A 21,108-nucleotide genomic window follows, 5' to 3' on the forward strand; every position below is an offset into this window, starting at 1 on the left:
AACATCCTTCTGGGTCTGTGGTCGGCAAACTGCAGCTTGCGAAGCCACATGCGGCTCTTTGGCCCCTTGAGTGTGGCTCTTCCACAAAATACCACGGCCTGGGTGAGTCTATTTTGAAGAAGTGGCGTTAGAAGAAGTTTAAGTTTAAAAAATTTGGCTCTCAGAAGAAATTTCAATCGCTGTACTGTTGATATATGGCTCTGCTGACTAATGCGTTTGCCGACCACTGCCCTAGGTCAGTAAGTACAAATGTGCATAATTCTTTGTGACGATTAACTCCACCAGATCAGCGATTTTCAACCTTTCTCATCTCATAGCACACATACACGAATTACTAAAATTCTGCGGCACACCAAAAAATACCTTTTTTGCCAATCTGACCAAAAAAAAAAAAAAATAGATATAATTTTGATTCATTCCCACCGGGAAGCTATGGTTGTGTTGGCTATTGTCATTTTTGTATATGCCAACCTAAGGAAGGAGAGGTCAGTGCCCCTGACGAAAGAGCCAGGTATTGCATGTTTTCAACATTCTTGCGGCTCACCGGTTGAAAATCGCTGCACTAAATGGAAGACACCTAATTTGATCTCACAGTGGACATTTAAACTGTTACCCCTTTTAACTATGATCGAACATAAACCGTCCGTTAGGTAGTCAAAGCACACATAACTGTGTAGGCAGCTATACAGCCACGGAGTTTTCCTGGCAACGCCGGGACGGTGCCCACCCGGGGACGCCAGGCCGGTTCACTCACCCACGGAGCGGTAGCGGCCCGTCTTCAGGTCCTGCATGCAGACGGCGCTCGACGCCCCGCACGCGGCAATGGCCACGTTCCCACAGACGCTGATCTTGTAAAGCATCTGGTTTTTGGTGTCAACAGCTTCCCAAGTGTAACTGAAAAGGAAGAAAATCCATTTGTCGTCGTCAGTGATCTGCCAATCATTAACCTTCTCTATAGTTTTACATTCAAGCTTTATGTGCTTTAGGACCGCGGCGCTCCCATCAGCCCGATCCCGAAGGCGGCTGCGCCACGCTGACCAGAAGCCAGGGCAGAAACCACGAACCACCACCTTGCTCTGCTCCCACCCGCCCCGAAGCCACCTCAAGACTCGTCGGTCATCAAAATTCTTAAAATTCTACCATCCACTTAAGAGTATCAACTCAGATAAGTAATTGCTCAAGAATCGTGTTGGTATAAGACAGGAACCGTTCAAATTACACTGGAATGCTGGAAAGCCAACGAGTGTTTTCTACTCTGTTTATTTTACTTAAAAACTAGTTGTGGCATGAAAGCCGGTTCTACTTCTGGTTTTACTTTTACAGCTACAGCTCAGATCGGAACTGACAAGACGAAGTCGTGTAATGAGTCCGCTATCAGATTCAAGATCAGACGTACCCCAGGTGGGCCCACTGGGACGAGCATTTCCCATTTGAAACTCACACTGCGCACCCTGGCCAGGTGGCTCCGTTGGTTGGAGCGTCATCCTGTACACCGAAAGATTGCGGGTTGAGTCCCAGTCAGGGCACATACCTAGGCTGTAGGTTCAACCTCTCTCCCCGTCTCTCTTTCTAAATATCAATTTAAAAAACATATCCCCGAGTGAGAATTAAAAAAAAAAAAAAAACACACCTCATTGTATGTTCAAACCTCTGGCCAAGTAGCTCTTGAGTTAATGAATTGTTAATGAATGAATCTGCATGCTTGGGACAAAAGAACGGCTTGTCAGTTCTGTCAAAACAGTGAGTCTCACTTCTCCAGTGGGACAGAGAGAATGCTCTGTCCGTTTGGGAGACGGGGGCTCATTTCCTCGGGGCGGAGGCAGAAAGGGAGGCATGTGGCTGACCGTCCGGCAGAATGCAGAGTCTGTGACCAGAACTGGGGAGAGGGAGCGCGCACCTGGGACCCGCCAGGCTGGCCTGCCCGGGAGCGGCGGCGGCAGGGGGTGAGCCGGCGGTCAGATCACCTGTGTCGGTGTTTGCTCCCCACACAGCGCCCTGGATGGCAGGCACTCCCTCGGAGAGGGCGCGGCCCACTCCCCAGGTGCCCTCCCCCACGCGTCGGGGCCAGGGCTGGCAGAACACACCCTCCAGCCGAGAAGAGTCCCCCCAGAAGCCCACCCAGCGACGGAGGAACCCCACCGTGGGGCTGGTGGCAGCAAGGAGCCCAGCATTCTCCTGCCCGTGGGTGTGGGGCTTGGTCACACCCCTGCCACGAAGCCCGGGGGTGGGGTGGGGGGAGGGAAGCTCACAGGAGCGTTCAGGCAGGGTGGGGACTGCCTCTCCCTCCCCCAGTTCGGCGGCCCCTGCCCCGGTCGAAGTCTGAAAAACAGAACGCAGGTGCCTCTGAGCCCCGTCCGCACAGGAACAGAGCGGCTATCTCCTGCCGCCGGGGAAAACAGCCGTGCCACCCGCAGCAGAGAGTCATCAACCAAGGCCTGTCCCCTTTGACCTTCGTCAACCTCTTCACGTGCCTCAGGACTGCAGAGGGGCTGAGGACGGCAGTGACCAAATCAGGCCAGAGCCCTGGCCCTCGTGGGGTGCGGTCCAGTTGAGAACGGAAAACAAACAAGAAGACAAGCACACAGGACAGTTCCACCGAGTAGGATGTGCTGCTGGGACCGGCACGGTCGCCTTCCTGGGCAGAAACGGCCCAGGAGCCGTGCCGACGGGACTCCTTCGGAGGGCATTTGCCTGAGGCCACCAACAAAAGGGAGCAGCGACTGAGATGTGGTGGGACGAGGACTCCGCAGAGGGACTGGCCCGGCGAGGCCGCAAGGCCAATGGGGAAGAAAGGAGGCCTTGTGGCCGGAGCAGGTGGTGCGGATGGCAGGTGGTGCGGCCAGGGAGATGGGGCCCCGGGCCGCGCCAGGGCCCGCAGATTAACGGAAGCAGTTTTGTTACTGTTCTGCTTTGTTTTTTTAAAGGAAGCCATTTTGACTTTGTACTTGGAGCAAGGGAAGGACCCTCCAAGAGAAGACCCATGGATCTTTCCTTAAAGCTGGCGGCTAGCGTTCCTGTTTGCAGAGCGTTAGTGAAACGTGTCTGTTAGTCGCGTTAACACGGAAACGGCTAGCCTCTGGTTCGGAGGCCACGACCGAGTCCCCCCAGGACACTGGACGCCGGTGCTTCCCGGCCGGAGGGTGCGGGAGAGGGTGGAGAGGCAGGAAAAAACGCTAAGGAAATCCGCACGGCACCTAGCCTGCTCAGCGGCTCGTTAACAACAGAAACCCACTGTGGTTCCTGTAGGGATGGCATTTAAATAAGCGAGCTGTGAAGAGTGGGTGTTTGGGGAGCAGAAAAGAGAAGAAAAAGAGCGGAATGGGGGACACTGTCCTGCTCCTCTGGAAATCAGGGTCCCTAGAAAGAAAACGGTTGCTCCGTTCGCGGACACGTCTCTTCTGTGTGTGCATTTTGTATTTGCTCTGTCAAGATTTACCCAAAGGGTAAGTGGTTATGGGAGCAGGAAGGGAGGGTCCTAGGGAAGTACTTGTGCCGGCTTTTTCCAGGGGGTGGACCGAGCCACCCGCACTGGGTGGCCCCTCCGGGCTGGCGCCTTCGATGCCGCTCACGCGCCCGGCCTGCAGCACGGGGGCGCAGTCCCCGGTCACTTACAGAGGAGGGGAGGGCCAGGGCGCGTTCTCCACTAGCCACCCCGGCACCTGCGGACCATCAGGGCCTGCCGCATCCTGCGTCCAACGGACTCATGTCTGCTTTAAAACAAAACAAAAAACACGCCTGGCACCTTCTATCGTAAAGAACTCGGGAATAATCCTCTAGTTGAAACAATTTATCTGGGAACTTAGGAAACGTTTTCCAGAAACGGTTGTGTATTCTGGTATGCACCCTAGTTAGATCAAATTATTATCTAGAGCTGCTCCTGCTGGTGACAGACACTTTTAAAGACTATTTCATAATAAGCTTGGAAGTCATATAAATATCTGATAGCACTGTTTAAGAAAATTACGTGTTTGGGGCCAGATGATCCCAGACTCCTTGCCATATCCAAGGGCCCAGGCCGAAACCGTCCTCTCCATGGATGTGAACATCTGAAGGCAGCACGAACGTGTCAGAGAATCAGAAAACGGTCTCAGAAACAATGGAAGTATTATACACACTAAATAAAATGTAACGGTATCTTTAAGGAATAATAAAATTTTGTCCAAAAACATGTGTGCTAGAAAGTGCGCTAGCTGAAGTGAGCAGAACATCGCCCACCGTGTCACAGCCAGGTGAGACCCCTCAGCTGAGAGTCACAGAAAAAAAGTCTCTACCCTCGACTAAGCCGTTCGGGCTTGCACAAGGAGAGACAAGGAAAAAAACAGACAGCAAGAAATGAGACCAGCGTATTAGATCAAAATGAAAACTAAGCTGTAACATTAAAATTTAAATTTTTGGCAAGAAACAAACCTCTGGAAGAAAATATTTGCAAGCTGTGTGGAAATGTAATCTGTGCTCCGACGCACACACGTATGGTTTAAATCTCTCTGCTCTCCAGGCAGCTCCTGCAGCGGGTGGGCAAGAGAGCCCGCGGGCGTGTTCCTGAAACGCTAACTCCCAATGTCAGGGTCAAGTCTTTCAAAAGTCACCAGGGCTCCAGGCTGTCCTGCCTCTTATCTGAGGGGCCCCAGGGAGGTGGGGCCCACAAAGGCCAGGGGGCGGGGGGCGGGGGGGAGCAGATGGCCCATGAGAGCCACCACCCAGGGGCCCTGTTCCCTGGCCCAGCCTTGCGAAAGGCAGTTAACATCCTTAAAGGCGCAGCCCAGCCCGTCAGACTGCTCTTCTGGACACAGAACGACCTGTGCAAGAACCTTGGCTTTGAAAATTAGCAAAGGCAAGCAAAATCCTCGTCGTTCTACACCTCATGTTCCAGAGTGTAAAATGTACTGAGCCGATGTGCCCTCCCACTCTCAAAAAACCCACATCCATGTCCAAGCACCCCTGACGATGCTAGACAGACGTCCTCTGGACCGCGCGGGCTCACCCCCTGGCTCCGCAGCTCTGGCGCCCGCCCCGCTGGCCTCTCCCACCATGTAAGGCCAGACCTCGGGGACCCCACCGCACCGCCACGCAGGACAGGAGGGCCCTCCCGCCCAGGACAATGACAGGCGGGCACAGAAATCGATGCGGGGGAGGAAGGACACCTGCCAGGGACCCCAACCTCATCGCAGTCTTCCGGCGCGAGCACCTCCAGGGCAGAGCCCCCAGGCACTTGCTGCCATGAGTCACCTGTCCCGGGTTCCAGCTTTGGAGTCAGAGGCCAAAGCTCAGAAGGATCAGGCAAGCCCCTGGTCCAACATCACCAGGAACTCGCCCGGTCCCTCCGAGCCCCTGGGGCAAATGCTTGCCCACGACAGGAAACTGCCTTACTTGTTTTCAGAGCTCAAAAAGGTTCCTTTACCTCTTCAGGGAACGTGTCGTTTCAATGACAACACAACACGGAACCTGGCAAAACATGCCACAAAACTTGAGCGTTTCGATCTCGTGACGTGCATCAACGCCACTGACGTGACGGGTTCGGCGTTGCATGAACATGTCTGGAGCTCGGGAGTCCACCTGAGGCTGAGCTGGGACCGGAGATCCAGGCTGTCCCAGGAGACTCTGACCCACTTGTGCTGCCTCCAGCTCTTCCCCAAGTTCGAAGCGTCTGCCCCGTGCACCCCCACCCAGTTCTGCTTTCTCCTTTGCACCGCTGAATGGCCAAATACCAGCGGCAGCACCTTCTGCAACCTCTGCTTCCGCCCCACCGGTGTCCACAGAAAGGCCACCATTGCCTTCTCACCGCGGCACTCGCCTCACTCCGTGCCCAGCGGGCTGAGGACCCGCTAAGAAGGGACACATCTATGCTGTTCTCGTGCCGGACTCTCTCTCCTTGGACCTGACCACTCAGTGCAGAGAGCGGCCCTTCACAAAGGGTCATCAGGAACTCGGAAAACAGCCACAAGCAGACCATCCGATCCAGCAGGGACCGGGAGGGGGCGGAAGCCATGCCCAAGGCACAGCACTGGGAGGGATCTCGGGTGTGAGAGTGATCGGGGTGGCGGAAATGCGCCCTGAACGCGGACAATTGATTTCACCCTCCGCGCCGAGCACACAGGCCGAGCCCTCCCCCGACAGAAAGCGGAGGCCGGTCCGCCCCTGCCGATGATCCCACGGCCTCTGCCAAGACCATCGCGGACTGCTGCACTCAGGCCGCATCTGTTCATGGCACAGAGGTTCCATTTTAACCTCATTTGGTTTAAATTTCATAATATCCTGAAAGGTGCTGGCAGGTTACCAATAGCAGGAAGCACACAAGTAGCACACTGTCAACCAACGCGGAGACAGGAAGGCGTTGGGCTTCCCCAGTGCTGCTCCAGCGAATGCCACGCTGAGCGCCACCCTGGTCCAGGGCAGTCCGAGCTGCCAGCACAGCCGCCCGGAGCCCGGAGCTTCACGGAGACTCCACCAGACACACCTCTGTGAACGTGTCCTGAGAAAGGGGACATTCTAAAGGCAAAGCTAGAGGGGGACAACTGGACGATATCTTTTCAAAAACAGCTAAATGTATTTATTTGTGCGTTTATTTATTTATATTTATTTTTCGTTCATCCTCACCCGAGGATATTTTCCCATTGATTTTTAGGGAGAGTGGAAGGGAGGGGGAGAGACAGAGAGAAAAATATCGATGTGAGAGCAACATATGGATTGGTTGCCTCGCACACGTGCCCTGACCAGGGGCAGGGATTGAGCCTGCAACTGAGGTACGTGCCCCTGACCAGAATCTAACCTGGGACCCTCCAGTCTGCAGGCCAATGCTCTGTCCACTGAGCCACACCGGCTAGGGCTCGACCATGGTTTTAAAGCATTGGACACTGGTGTCTTCTGGACGCCTCTCAGGTTTTCCTATGCCATCACTGAGTGCTGCAAAACTACAATACCTTGTAAAACAGAATCCGGGGTTCTTTCATTTTAAAACCAGCTAACGTCTAAAATAAAATCTATAAAATTCAGTTACAAAATGGTGTGCCCAACCCTTAAAAAAAAACAAAACCTTGGGAAGCTGAGTTCCTGAGCCCTCATTCTCTCCCTGCCTCACATGGCCACAGGGCGGACACTTCCGAAATACCTGTGTCCCCTGGCCCCCGAGCCCGGGGCTGCGGCAACGGTCACACAGCGATTAAACATTTTATTATTGGCCTACAATTATCGGTGTGTAAAGCAGGACAGAGGAATCAGTAATAAAATGAATAAGCATGTATAAATCTATAATTTGGTTTCCTTAAAAAAAAAAAAGACAACCGAGCTAAATTCCCATAGCATGGCCACTGGCTAGGGGATTGTTTTTCTGAATCTGAATCTGGAGTGAGCAGAAAATCTAAAACTGGGGGGACGAGGGGAATGTAAAGTCTTCCCAATCTGAACATCAAAAAGGATGTTCCTGCCTTGGCCAGGTAGCTCAGTTGGTTAGAGCATCGTCCCGATACACCAAGGTCGTGGGTTCAATCCCCAGTCAGGACACATACAAAAAGCAGCCAGTGAGTGCATCAGTAAGTAGAACAAATCGATGTTTCCCTCTCTCCTCCTCTCTCCCTCCCCTCCGCCCTTCCTTCCTCTCTCTAAAAATCAATCGAGTGGGGGGAGGTTCCTACTTTGGCCCGCATCCAAGTCCTTAACAGAACATGGAGGCAATTGTTTGGCTCATGACTGCGCCTTATCATGATCAGAGAGTTTCTCAGCTCATACATCCAGCCCCGTGCCCTTCAAAAATCTCCAAGCCTTTTACACTAAGACGGGGCAGGGTAAAGGGGGGAGAGGCGGGCGAAGGGGACGGCACAGCAAGAGGCAGGGCTTCCAACACGGCCGGTCACAGCGGAGTGTCGCCGCCTTCTGCCGCTGACACTGGAGGAGGAAGACGGGGTTCAGTATGACAGTCTGCACCCTGAAGGCCGGGGGGCAAGCGCATCTGACACAGCGTGGCCAACACTCATACAGGAAGCACTTCACTTCCTGTTCTAACAAACCCACAGAGCTGTGGGGAAACTATGGGCCTGCGAGAACGAGAGAAAAGAAAGAAAGAAAGAAAGGAGAGGTCTTTTTTCCCTGGTGGTTCCACAGGTCGGGGCGCAGGAAGCCAGCGGCGAGAGAGATCCGGCTGAAGCCAGGCGCTGGTCCTCCCCAGAGCAGGGGCCCGGCCCCAGCAAAGCTTTAAAAACCAGCATCACAGGTGGCTGACCTACCGATCACCTGAGACAGAGGGAGGTGACTGCACTCAGAAGGGGGCATGGCAACCGTGCGCACAGCCCCGGCCCCCGCCCCGGCCCCAGCCCTGGCGCCCGCCCGCCCGCCCGCCCTGGCCAGCTGTGAGTCAGGCGTAGTTTCTCTGAGCCCCAGCTTCCTGATCTACAGAACTGAGTCACCCCAAAAGGTCGCTGCCAAGAAAATGGAGACCGGTAACGTAGAGCTTCTGAGAGCCCAGGATCGAAGGCTTTCATCTGGCTCAACAGGACTCAGGCTGCTAAAAATTAACTCTGCAAAGAGAACGGTGAAGTGGGTGTGGGGCCTCCGACAGGAATGTCACCTGACACGGGCAAGCACGGAGAGGCGAGAGGAAGGGAGGGGGCAAGACCTTGTCGTGGGCCTTCTCCTCCGAGCTGATGGCGCTCAGGACAGAGATGGGGGTAGAGGAAGGCTCAGGACGGACACACGGACACACACACACACACACACACACACACACACACACCCAGCAGCCTCCTGGGGCCACTCGGGACAGGACAGCCCGGCTGGGCCTCCCGAGCCTGCACCAGCACAGAGACCTGCGGAATCTGACTGCCAGCAGAGGGGCAGGAGGAGGGGACAGGACACGCTGTCCCTAACGAGGCCTCACAGCGGGGCCAGGTGTGGAATGTGTCACAGATCGCACGTGACCCGCCCAGCACAAAGCTGCCGGAGGACTGGCCCGGCCTCGCAGCCCCACGCCTTTGCCCAGTTCCGCTCTCGGGCACCAGGACGCCAGCCTGCACGTCCACCCTAAACCCTGCTCGGGGAGGAGTTTTTAAAAACCAGAGTCATCACCTGATGTCCTCACCCGTTGTCCCTCATGTGCCTGAGGAAGGGCTGGGTGAGAGGGTAAGCCTCCTTAATTACACGGATGTCGGAATCCAACTGCCTTGACGGGCCACCCAGCCCACGGCAGAGAACACCAACCTTAATGCCCAGGCCCCGGCCCGGCGTCGCCCCGACCCCAGACACCCCTCCGGACGCAGTGACCTCCCTTCAGAGGGAGGGAGGTGTGCCTCCTCGGTCCTGGGCAGTCAGCTCAGCAGGTCAGTTCATGATGCTAATATGCCCCAAGGGGGCCGGCTCTTCCCTAGGCTGATGAGGTGACACAGGAACCGTCTCCGCTTGCAGATGCTGGGGTGCAGGTAAGACTGGCACCTGGGGCTCAGCGGGGGAAAGGAAACACACATGCCCGCACGCGTTCATTTAGGAAGAACCGCATCGTCTCACCTGATCCTAAAAGACTTAAGAGGAACGTCCGCTGAGCAACTAACGAGATGCCCGCGTGTTCAGGGAATGAGCTGCTCACAGGGCTCACCCCGTCGGTGTAACTTGTACAGGAAGCGGCCTTGTGCTCCATCGCTGGCCTTAGAGACCTGGCGTCCTAGATCCTGGGGGGACTGACCTGGAAACTCCCACGTCTCCCTCGGTGCCTGCATGGTCCTCCCACTCTGCCTTCCCTCCGGTCACTAGGGCCAGCCGCGCCCCCCCCCCCCGCCCCGTCCCCGCACCTCAGCCCTGGCTCGGGCACTCCCCCGGGCTGCCTGCTTCCTCCCCGCTCCCCCCTCCCTCCTCCTCCATTTTACAGCTCGCCCTGGGCTCCTCGGAAGGCCTGGTCCAGACCCACCGTCTCCACGTCCCGTCCTCCCTCCTCCCTCAAACCCAGCCCAGCTTCCACCCAAACCAGGGCCGCTGTCACCAGAGCCCGCCGCCTGCAAACCCAGCCCTCGGCCCCGGGTGCTCGCTGTGACACCCCTCTCCTAGTCTCTCATCGTGCCTCCCTGGCAGGTCCTGGTCAGCCTCCTCCGCAGGCTCCCCGTCGGGGGTACAGCTCCATCATGGGGTGCCCAGCCCACAGCGCCCACCAGACCTCCCTGCTCGAATGTCTAGTAGGCACCTCAACACCAACATGGCCGAGCCGACTCCTTCTCTCCCCTAGACGTGCTTTTCCCGCAGCCTCCCCATCTCTGAAAGTGGCGACTCCATTCTTTCCCCGGCACCAAGCAATTCTCTTCTTTCTCTCCTCACACCCGCAACCGACCATCAGCAAACTACCTCGGCTTCATCTTCACAACATCCGGAATCCGCCCTCACCCGTTTGGCTCAGTGGCTAGAGCATCAGCCTGTGGACTGAAAGGTCCCAGGTTCGATTCTGGTCAAGGGCACGTACCCTGGTTGCGGGCACATCCCCAGTAGGAGGTGTGCAGGAGGCAGCTGATTGATGTTTCTCTCTCATCGATGTTTCTAACTCTCTATCCCTCTCCCTTCCTCTCTGTAAAAAATCAATAAAATATATTTTAAACAAAAAAAACATCCAGAATCCTACCACCTTCCACCACACCAATGCTACAACCCTGGGTCCAGCCTACAACATCTTACCCGTCTGTCAACGATCCCAGCTTCCCCAGGTCATTCCTCTGCTCAAAACCCTCCCTTGCAATGAAAGCCCGAGCCATTGCCATGGCCTACAGGCCGGGGCCCTGCTCACGCAGCCTGCCTCGTCCTCTCCCCCATCCTCCTCTCGGTCACTCGCTGCTCCAGCCACGAGGACCCCTTCGCCAGTCCCCAAGCATGTCAGCGACGCCCCCTGCCAGAGGACATCCCCCCAACTAGATGCAGGGTTCCCTCACTCATGGCCTTCGTGAAGGTCTCTGCTGAAACTCCATCTTACAGACAGGCCAGGGGGTGCACCCACTTAGAGCAGCCCAAACCCTCATTCCCCCCGCATCCCCCACCTCAGAACGTCAACCAACGCCACTACCTCCTCTGCCTCCTCTAACGGGACAGGAGCGCGCGGCTGGCTCCTCCCTCTGACTGTGGCCACTCTTCTAGAGCAGATGGCAGGGGCGGAGCCGGAGGCCCCGGGGTGACTCAGTGCGACCACCCTCGTCACTTCTAGGAACCCTGCTCTTCAGCTCTTCCAGGCCGGTGGTCTGGGTTTCTCCTTAGAAGGCGGGGCGAGGAGCAGGGGCTGCTGGGGCGTGTTTGCTGGTTCTCAGGGTAAGGCAGTGCTTCAGAGTATCTAACCGCTTTAGAGCAGAGACGGCGACACACGGGCCTCACACAGTCAGAACCCGGGCCACGGGCTCCTGACCAGCTCTCCGCGCCAAGCCGCACACGTGAGAGCAGGGCACGGGCCGCGCGGGCGCAAGCTGCGGCGGCAGGAGCTCCTCCGGCTGGTGCCTCCGGCCGCCCGCTGCCCACCGCCCACTGCCCCACGCTCCCTGGCCGGCCCTGGCCCCTCCGTGTGCTCCCAACACTGACGGGAAGGCTTTCCCAATCCCGCCCGGCCGGCCCGGCTCAGTGGCTGAGCGTCGACCTGTGAACCAGGAGGTCACGGTTCGATTCCCAGTCAGGGCACAGGCCCGTGTGGCAGGCAGGCTCGGTCCCCGGTGTGGGGCGTGCAGGAGGCCGCCGACCCATCATTCATCGTTGGGATTTCTATCTCCCTTTCCTTCTCCGTTCCTCTCTAAAATCAATAAAGATATATTTAAAATATATATATTTTTTTAAATACTTTCACCATCTCCCTTCCCTCCAACTCCCCGGCCAGACGGACAGAGTGCGTGCCGGATCTGCTCCCGGCCTGGGGAAGCGGGCCTCGTGTTCTCCAAAGGATGCTGCCCCCGGGGATCTGAACGCACACGAGGAAAAGGAAAACCCCACCCCAGGTCGCGAGCTGATCGGAGGGGCAAGTGGCACAGAAAAGCAGGGGCAAGTGTCACAGGGCCTTCCCCGCACGGAGGCCTCGCGGGCCTGCCTCCCCGCCGCCGGACAGAAACAGGCCGTGGCGCAGGCTCCGGGCACCGTGACGCCCGCCCGCAGCGGCAGCAGCAGCGGCCCCTCGTCTGGCACAGCGGCGTCCCGAGGCGCTTTCCCGACCTTCCCGTGGGCTCGCGGCCTCCTTCCCCGTCCCCACCTGGTGAGCGGGAGCCCCCCTGACCACGGCCCCCGGGCGAAGCCGGCTGGGACTTCTCCACTCGGACTGAAGTGCGGCAGCCACAACAGGAAGGGAGGACGAGGCCAAGGAAACGGCAGGAAGGGGCCCGGCCACCCGACATTTGGCACCTGGCACCGGCCCAAGCCCCACACCTCCTGCCCTCGAGCCCCTCCTCGTTGGCGGGAACGCGAGGGGGCTCTCTGCTCCTCGGGGCTGCAGGAATCCTGGAGGGTACATGCCTCGAAACCACAGGAGTTTGGATGCAAAATGGGCCCCGAGAATCACAGTCCAGTGGTTTTAGAACTTTTGAGATGGAAACGTTGCTTTCTCCAGAGGAGTCTTACGCGGGGTGCCAATGCACAAAACAGACAAATGAGAACTGCGTTCTGGTTGGGGCAGAAGCCCCAAGACACCAATGGGAACGGGGGCACAGAGTGACGGGCTAAAAATACCTCTGATCTAACACAGCAGCCCCAACGTACAGAGAAAGGCAGTCACTGCCGCCCCTCCCCACCGTGTGGGAAGCCTGAGATGGGCCAGCCGCCTCCAAGCCGCTGGCTCTCCTGCCCGCCCTTAGAGCACCACTGGGTTGCGGAGGACGGGAGACCTCGGGACCACTGACTTGCCTGAGGCCCCACAACTAGTGAAGGGAAGAGTCTGGATTCAAAACCAGGACAGCAACTTCCCAACGTGGGGCCCATCTCGCAGGAGGGAACTGAGGCCAGAGAAAGGAAGCGATCCAGCTCTCCGCTCCAGCTGCGGGCAGGGCGGGACGCACCGCACCCTGCCAGCGGCCATCCGCAGGGGCCCAGCAGCTGTCTCCTGGCAGGAACAGGCTGGGGGTCGTCATGGGGAGGGCGGAAAAGCCACGGAGACACACCAGCCAGAGGAACGCCCTGCCCATCCCCCGACCTCCCCAAAAACAATTTATAGCCAAGCTCCAACAACTGCTTCCATCTGACTCCGTGCAGCTGCAGGCCGGAGGGGGCCGGAGGGGGCCGGAGGGGGGGCCGGAGGGGGGCCGGAGGGGGGCCAGAGCGGGGGCCGGAGGGGGCTGGGCTGCACAGAGCTCTCCCGGGAATCACCAGTGGCCACAGGGCACCACGAAATCCATGTTACAAATGCCAACAAAGACGCTGGACGCAGGGAGCGAGAATGAACTGAGCAGCCTTCACAGAGCCGTCCATGAAGCAAGAACAGGCCGTGGCAAATACACCTCCATCGGAGACCTTGCTGACACACACACACACACACACACACACACACACACACACACACGACGCTGGAGAGGTTAAAGGGCTTATAAACACAGGAGAATTGCTAAGCTGGGACCCAGGACACAAGACATGCTCCGGAGTCCCGGCCAAAGTGGTAGCCAGATGCAAAAGACAAACCGGGCACGACAAAAAGTAGGCTAGGGCCAGGCTGAGGAAAAGCTGAACCAGCACCATTACTGAAACTCTGACTCAGAGAGAGGACATTGTTTCCAAACACACACACCACTCTGGGCCTGACTAGGTGCTAGGCCACGAGGGAAAGGTCAATAAATTCTACCGCGCTTACCGGCCACAATGAGGGGGGAAATCCATTGACCTGGGGACAAATCGTCTAGAAACTTGGTGAGCTCAGGAAGTGGACAAAGTTAGGACATTTGGGCCCCAGGAGGAAATATTCAGAACTGAAGGATTAAAAACTATGTATCAAAGCCTACGAGTGGTGTGATCTTCAGGACAAAGAAGCATACAGCTTTAAATTCATCTCAAACTAGGAAAAGAAGAATGAGGTGGGAGCTAGTGAGAGAGAGCAGAAATTAAGAGCATGGAAAATAAATGGTGACAGAGATGGTGAGCCAAACGAAACGCTATTTCTTTTGGAAAGATTAAAAAAGGGACATCTTTAGGAACTGGGACTAAGGGGGTAATTTTATATAAATAAAGAGCAGGAACTTTTTAAATTTACCTACAGATACAAACAGTATTTTCAAAAGCATAAAAGCAGCATGCTACATATTTATATATGAATACCTAATTAAAATTACAAAACTTTCTAGGAAAACTACAGACTACCAAAATTGCCTCAAGAAAGAGTGGAAAATCTGAATAGATAAAGCAGATAAAACTGAAACTATAGGCAAAACTCCTCCTCCGCAAAGAAAGGCCCCAGACAGTTTCACTGGTGAGTTCTACCGAAATGGAAGAAAGGGAAGATGTCGGCCCTCTACAGAAACTGTCCCACGGCCTATGAAACACCAACATCTACCTCGCTCTTTCCACAAAGCAAACATATGCTGGATACTCGAGTCAGCCAAGAACAGCACAGCAAAGAAAATTACAGCCCAATCGCCCTTAAAAACAGCTGCGAGCATCCTACATGAAGCATGAGCAAAGAGAACTAGATATATTAATGGGAGGAATAAGTTCACCCTTCCCTCACATCACACACAAAAACGAACTCGGCCCCGGCTGCTGGCGCTCCGTTGGCTGAATGTCGTCCGTGCACCGAACGGTCGCCGGCTCCACTCCCGGTCAGGGCACATGCCTGGGTTTCAGGTTCGAAACCAGTCGGGGTGGCATGCAAAAGGCAGCCCCACGACGGATGTTTCTCTCTCCCCACCTCTCCCTTCCTCTCTATCTAAAAAAAAAATAAATTAAAAACATATTTTTTTAATTAACTCAAAAAATTATCATATGGGTAAACATAAAGCTAAAATTATAAAACTTCTAGAAACAACCACAGGAAAAAAATCTATGTGACCCTAGGGTAGACCAGTGGTTCTCAGTTGGAGGTAATTTTGTCCTCCACCCCAGGAGTCATTTGAAATGTGAAGACATTTCTGCTTGTTACAACTGGGGTTTTGGGGGGCAGTACTCCTGGCATACGGTGGGTAGAGTGGGGAGGCCAGGGGTGCTGCTGATCCCACACAAAGAGTTATCTAGCCCAAATATCAACGCTGCTGAGGCTGAGAAACCTTAAAGTAAGCAAAGATTTAAAACTCTTTTAAAACAAAAAAAACATCAGTTGGGGTTCATCAAAATTTTTTAAAGTATCTATTTTTCAAAGAATATATTAAGGAAATAAAAAGGAGCAAGCCAAAGACTGGGGGGAAATATTCATAATACATATTATATATACCTAAGAAAGGACTTGTACCCAGAATACATAAAGAATTCTTAAGCCCTAGCCAGTTTGGCTCAGTGGATAGAGTGTCGACCTGCAGACTGAAGGGTCCCGGGTTTGATCCCCAGTAGGGGCCGTGCAGGAGGCAGACAATCAATGATTCTCTCTCATCATTGATGTTTCTCTCTCTCTCTCCCTTCCTCTCTAAATTCAATAAAAATATTTTTTAAAAATAAAAAGAAAAAGAATAAAAAAAGAATTCTTAAAACTAAGATGACCCAAAAAAAATTTTAAGGGGTGAGGGACAAAAGATTTTTAACTACAAAAGACATCCAAATAGTCAAGAGTTCATGAAAGACATTCAACATCATTAGGCATCACAATAAATACCAAAAACATATTCAACATCACGAGCCAGCAGGGACACGACCATTGAAGCCACACAGATACAACTGCAAACCCCAAGAGTTGCTAAAATTGAAAAGATTGATACCATCAAGTGTTGGCAGAAGATAGGGAGCAAATGGAACAGACTGCTGGTGGGAACACAAAATGGACAACCGTTTCTGAATACAGTCTGGCAGCTTCCATAAAGTTAAACGCTCACTCACCATTCAAGTATCTTCCCTCCAAGCTCCCCCCCCCAAAAAAAAAAAAAAAAGAATGCATGTACAAAACCTTGTACTCAAATATTCACAATGGCTTTTATTCATGACAGCCAGAAACTAGCAACATCTAAATGACTCTTGGATTGAAGACAAAATCAAGACTAAGATGACATATTATTTAAAACTAACAAAAATAAGGGGAGGAGGGTGTTCATGGCCGCTGCCTCCCAGGGAGAGCAGTCAAGGCCAAGGCCAACACAATCTTTGGGGATCCCAGTGTGACATTCCGTGTGAGATGTCTCCATTCCAGCTCCAGCCCCTCCCAGTCCTCCCCTCTGCTCAAGAAATGCTTAAGAACTACTAGGAGAATAAACGAGTCCTGCGTCACCTTGCCAGGGCTAAAGGTGAGGAGACATTCGTGGCATATATTCAGGCCTCTGTCCCTCACTGGCCATGAGCCAGCCGTGAGGAAACAAGGGACCTGTGAGTAGACCCCATCTCAGCTCCATCCCCTTCACACACCATCCACGACCCAGTGGGGGCATTCCCGAGAAGTCTCCATTCCTGGGACGAGCTGTAGAAAGGAAGGAACGGACAGGGCCTACAAAGTAATGAGCTACTCTCTGCCCCTAGTCCCAGGCCTGGAACCCTGCTGAATTCTCTCTGCCCGGCACAATACGGTTGTATGTGCCAAGGTCAAACTAAAGATGAGAACATCGGAATTCTTTTTCTCAACCCCATCCTTCAAAAATTCCTCTGCGAAACAATGATAAAAGATGTGGAGCCCAATCAGGAATCCATTGCCTGGGAATCTGTCCGGAAGTTGTTCTAAGAATTAATGCATGCTGTCTAATGTACCCGTAATTAACCATCTTGGACTTCTACACACTTATTGTTGCAAGAAATGTACACACACAAATGGATGCGGTCCAAGTTTAACATGTGGCCCAAATTAAGCATATAAGCATTGTTCCTTCGGAAAGAAAAAAAAAAATTGCAGGGGAAAAAATCTAGAGACAGCAACTAAACCAACCTCAACTCCCAGCTGGCTTCATTATCCTCTTGTCCTCGATGTAATAAAAACTTCCAGGATTTATACCCAAACAATTGGGGGGAAACTTGTTCTGAATAAATTTTAAAGTGGTTAACTACGTAAATCAAGCCAGCCCAATGCGTTAGTTTATAACCAGTACAAACTGTTAAGACCTCACTCATTAAGGACGTTAACGCCTTAAATCAAGGGTGGGAGCTCACCTATTACATGTGCAAGATAACGCTTTTAGAAAGTGAGACTCACACCGCAGCGAGGAAAGCTACAGGGCATGGTGGTCACTTCTGGCGACGGCGTGGCCTCTGCTTGCTCTTGCTCTCGCTCGCTCTCTCTCTCTCTCTCTCTCTCTCTCTCTCTCCCCCTCCCCCCCCCCCCCCACTCTGGTCCTGCGACCCTCAGACATTCCTCGCCAGCACAACAGACCTGGGGCCTCAGTGCCGCAGCCGCTCACGCTGGCCTCGGGGAACAAGGTCTCCGAGGAGCCACCACCTCCCAGCAAAGAGCTGACTCTGCAGTTAAGTTGCCAACTTCTTCGGCGGCCCAGGGCTCACCCGGACAGGAGTCCTCCTGACACCTAGAAACCAGAACCGAATCGCCCCAGAGAACCAGCGCTTTCAGTGAGTGCCACGTGGAGCAGACACACTCTGGGAGACTGCCGGGCCGCCCCTGCCTTTCTGTTCTCTCCATGTGCACGGGCGCAGCTCAGGCTGCTGCTGAAATCCTTCCAACCACAGACCGCGCCAGGAACTGCACCCCTGCCCACCACCCTGACCCCGGGAGTGGTCACGGCCACTCCTCGCCCCGAAGCTTTGTCCCCCCATCCGAGGGCCCAGCCTCCCCTCCCGCTGGCCCTAAGGGATTGCAGATGAACGTCCCTCTGGGATGCTAGAGAGGCTGTATCCGCAGAACTCCAACTCCGCATTTTAGAAGCGATGAGAACTGACTATTGGGGGGCATCTAGTGAGGCCTGGACAGTGTCTGGGCACTCCAGACCTGTGGCTCGGAGGAGCGAGGGGTGTCTGGGGACTGCCCTGGGCACCAAACCACAATGAATGAGACCATTTCCATAGAAAACACCCCACGGAGAAGCATGTGGCGTGGGATCCTGCGCCCACCAGGGCCTGCCTCCAGACAGGCAGCACAAAGAAACAGTAACACTTCCGAAGCTGACTTTTCACACTCCCCTGGCCACCGTGGAGAGCTGTTTACATTTCAGCCAAATGGACACCCAGGAATGGATGGAAAATCCATCCTGCTTTGGTGATATTTCATAGAACTTTTCATACTGGATTTAAAAAAAAGAAAAAAGAAAAAAAGATCAGCTCACATTCCCGATCTTCAAGTAAGTGTGTGCTGGAGTTCAGGAACTTTTAGCCAGTGTTATCTCAAAAACGTACAACGATTCTTCTCTCTCTCTCACACACACACCCCAAAGAAAATGCCTCAAAACAAGGATCGAGGCCCAGGTATCCATGTAAAACAAACAGATGGAAGAACTTCCCTTGGCGGGTCCTGGGTGGAGAGAGAGATCGCGCATGGCTCTGGAGAAGTCTCCCTGGGAAACAGAGCAGCCACAGACAAAGGGGGAATGTGCAGGAGCCCGCTAAGGGGACCGAGGGGTTTTCGTCCTAAGAAAAACCAAACACACCCACTTTAAAGATCCCCTCCGATAAACCCATAAACCCAAAAACCCGCAGAGGGCACGCTTATCAGCGCACCACGCATGTCGCCCTGCAGGCGCTCTCCCCGGTGGTAAGTCATGCCCACCTCTAACAGTCGGGAGAAGTGTTTAAAGATACAAAGGCCATTTTCTGCCCAACAGCGAGGAGGCCGCGTTCCACCTGGAGATGAAGTTAATGAATGCAGGTTCCAGGCGCAGGGGTGACTAAACCAAAGCAAAAGCAGGCCCCCCTCCCCCACACCAGCCAGCCACGCAGTATGGGGCCGCCCTGGAGGCCAAGTTTAACCTTAACGATGAAGACATACATTCCGATTTGCTAACCAGAGCAAGGCCCGGGCATCACGCGCCCAGCTGGACGCATTTCTTGGAGAGAAGGCTGGTCACCGCAGCCGGTACCGGGGCGCCGACCTCGCTGGCGCCGCAGGCCTGGCCTCCGTGCTCCGCTCATCACCTGAGCGACCGGGTGGGGGTCAGGGCGGCCGACGGGCCCCATAAACTCGGTGCGGCCAGCGCTCCCTCCCGGCCCCTCCCCCCTCCGCATACAGGGGAAAGAAAGAGGATCTTTCCAAAGAGTTTTTCCCCCGGTGCGCTCAGCCTCAGTCTCCTGGGGAAAACGCTTCTCCGAGTTCTGCCCTGGGGGTGGGCGCGCGGGAAGGCCACCTCGGACGCACGGGAAGGCTCAGACCCCACGAACTCGCAGCTCCGCTCACGGCGGGCTCAGCCTCCCTCTGTCCTGGGAAGGAACTCGCTAGTGCCCAGGGGGGCTGCGGGCTGGCCACCCGTCCCCCTCAACTTCCCATCTGCTTTCTCTGTGCCAAAGGGGTGGGGGGGGGGGGGCGCTGGATTTTCCTTCCTCCTCAACCGTCCCGAGGCGGCTGGTCAGAAAACTCTGCGCACGGACGGCGCCCGGGGCTCCTCGCCATCGCAGAAAACCCAAAGCCGTCGACCAGACCAGCGATTGCATTACACAATCATGGTTCCCAGAGCAAAAGGCTCCGCTAGAATAATCTGCACGAGACAATGACATCATGTGAGCAACTAGACAGGAAGTTAGGCTCGGAGAAGCGAGGGGTGAAATCCTGAAAGCCCATACACCCCATTCCGACATCAAAAAGAGAGAGGGAGAGAAAGAAAAAAGAAAGTCGCTTCCCGTGGAAAGGACCCTTCAAGGAAAAATGGAAAACCCACATGGAGGGAACCAACCAGCAAACGAAACCAAAACCCACTCCACGGCCATCTGTGCGCGCGAGCGTCCCACGGAAGGGGCGTCGGGCCGCGCCGGGGAACTCGGAGCGGGAACAAAGCGGGGCCGCGCCGGGCTCCTGCGCCTCCAACTTTCGCGGGCGCTCCGCGGCGGGGCCGGCCGGGCGCGGGGGGCCCCGGCGTGTCCCCCGCACGGGTCGCGCCGGCCGCCGCCCGCACACAAAGCCGCCCGGACGCGGTGACAGCCACAAGTGGCCGGCCCGGCCCCCGCCCGCCCGCCCGCCGCACCACCCCGCCGGCGGCGTGTCTTCCTTCCCCACCACGCGGGCAACTTTCCCTCGGGGGGCGGGGGGGACCAAGCCTGGACGAGCGGTGCCTCGGGGACCCCAGACCCTCCCGAGCGCCCCCGCCCCCCACCCAGCCCCGCGGCGCGCCGGGGCACGGCGAGCGGAGCCCACGCCGGGCGGGCCACCCACCTGCACAGCTCGGGGAACTCGGCGCCCTGGGCCCTCGCGGCCCCCGGGGCCCCGACGAGCAGCAGCAGCTGCAGCGCGAGCAGGGAGCGCAGCGGGCGGCCGGCGGGCGCGGGCCCCAGGTGGGCGCTCCGGCCGGCGGCAGCACCCATCGCGCCGGGCCCGGGCTGCGCGGCGGGCGCGGGGTGAGCGGCGCGCGGCGGCCGGGGGCCGCGCCCGGGACCTGGAGGCGCCGCCAGGGTGGAGGCGGACCGGAGCGCGAGAGGCGCGGGAGCGGAGTGAGAGCCGAGGGGCGCGCGGCTCGGCTGGGCTCGGCGGCGGCGGCGGCGGCGGCGGCGGCCCCGGAACCGCGTCACGTGACCGCCGCCGGCACCGCCCCCGCCCCGCCCCACTCACGTGACTCCCTTGTTCAGGTGATCCCCGCCCGCCGGCTCCGCCCCGGCCCGGTCACGTGGGCGCCCCACGCGCGGGGTGAGAAGCGGCGCGGCGGGGCGCGGGCGCAGGTGTGGGCGGGGACCCGTCGGCCCGGCGCGGCCTCGGTTTCTCCCGGCGAACGCCCCGCCGGCACGTGGGCGCTTCCCCGCTCGGAGCCGCCGTCTCCCAACCTGGGCGGACCGGGCCGGGCCGGGGCAGGGCTCGGTGCCCAGCCGTGATGCCACCGCACAGCTGTCCCCTCGCGCCCTGCCCCGCGGGTCCGGATCGCGCAGCCCCGCGCCGGGCCCCCCACCCTCTGCCCGGAGAGCCTCCCACGACCTCCTGTGGGCACGTCCTTCCCT

At 56.3% G+C, this 21,108-nt stretch overlaps 1 protein-coding gene across 3 annotated transcripts in view; it reads right to left on the reverse strand.

The window, feature by feature from the left end:
• IGF2R (insulin like growth factor 2 receptor) overlaps positions 1–20,656 on the reverse strand; it is a 94,462-nt gene extending 73,806 nt beyond the window's left edge. For all 3 annotated transcript variants that reach the window (XM_079781039.1, XM_079781038.1, XM_079781037.1), the window contains exons 1-2: positions 20,336–20,656; positions 755–894 (exon numbers count right to left, since the gene is read on the reverse strand). In XM_079781039.1, the coding sequence (XP_079637165.1) occupies positions 755–894; positions 20,336–20,484 (289 nt within the window). In that variant the 5' untranslated portion in view covers positions 20,485–20,656. The remainder of the gene's footprint in view (positions 1–754; positions 895–20,335) is intronic.
• Between the last annotated feature and the right edge of the window lie 452 nt (positions 20,657–21,108).

This window comes from Cnephaeus nilssonii, assembly GCF_951640355.1.
Source record: "Cnephaeus nilssonii genome assembly, chromosome: 9".
In the NCBI taxonomy this organism is placed as follows: Eukaryota; Metazoa; Chordata; class Mammalia; order Chiroptera; family Vespertilionidae; genus Cnephaeus; species Cnephaeus nilssonii.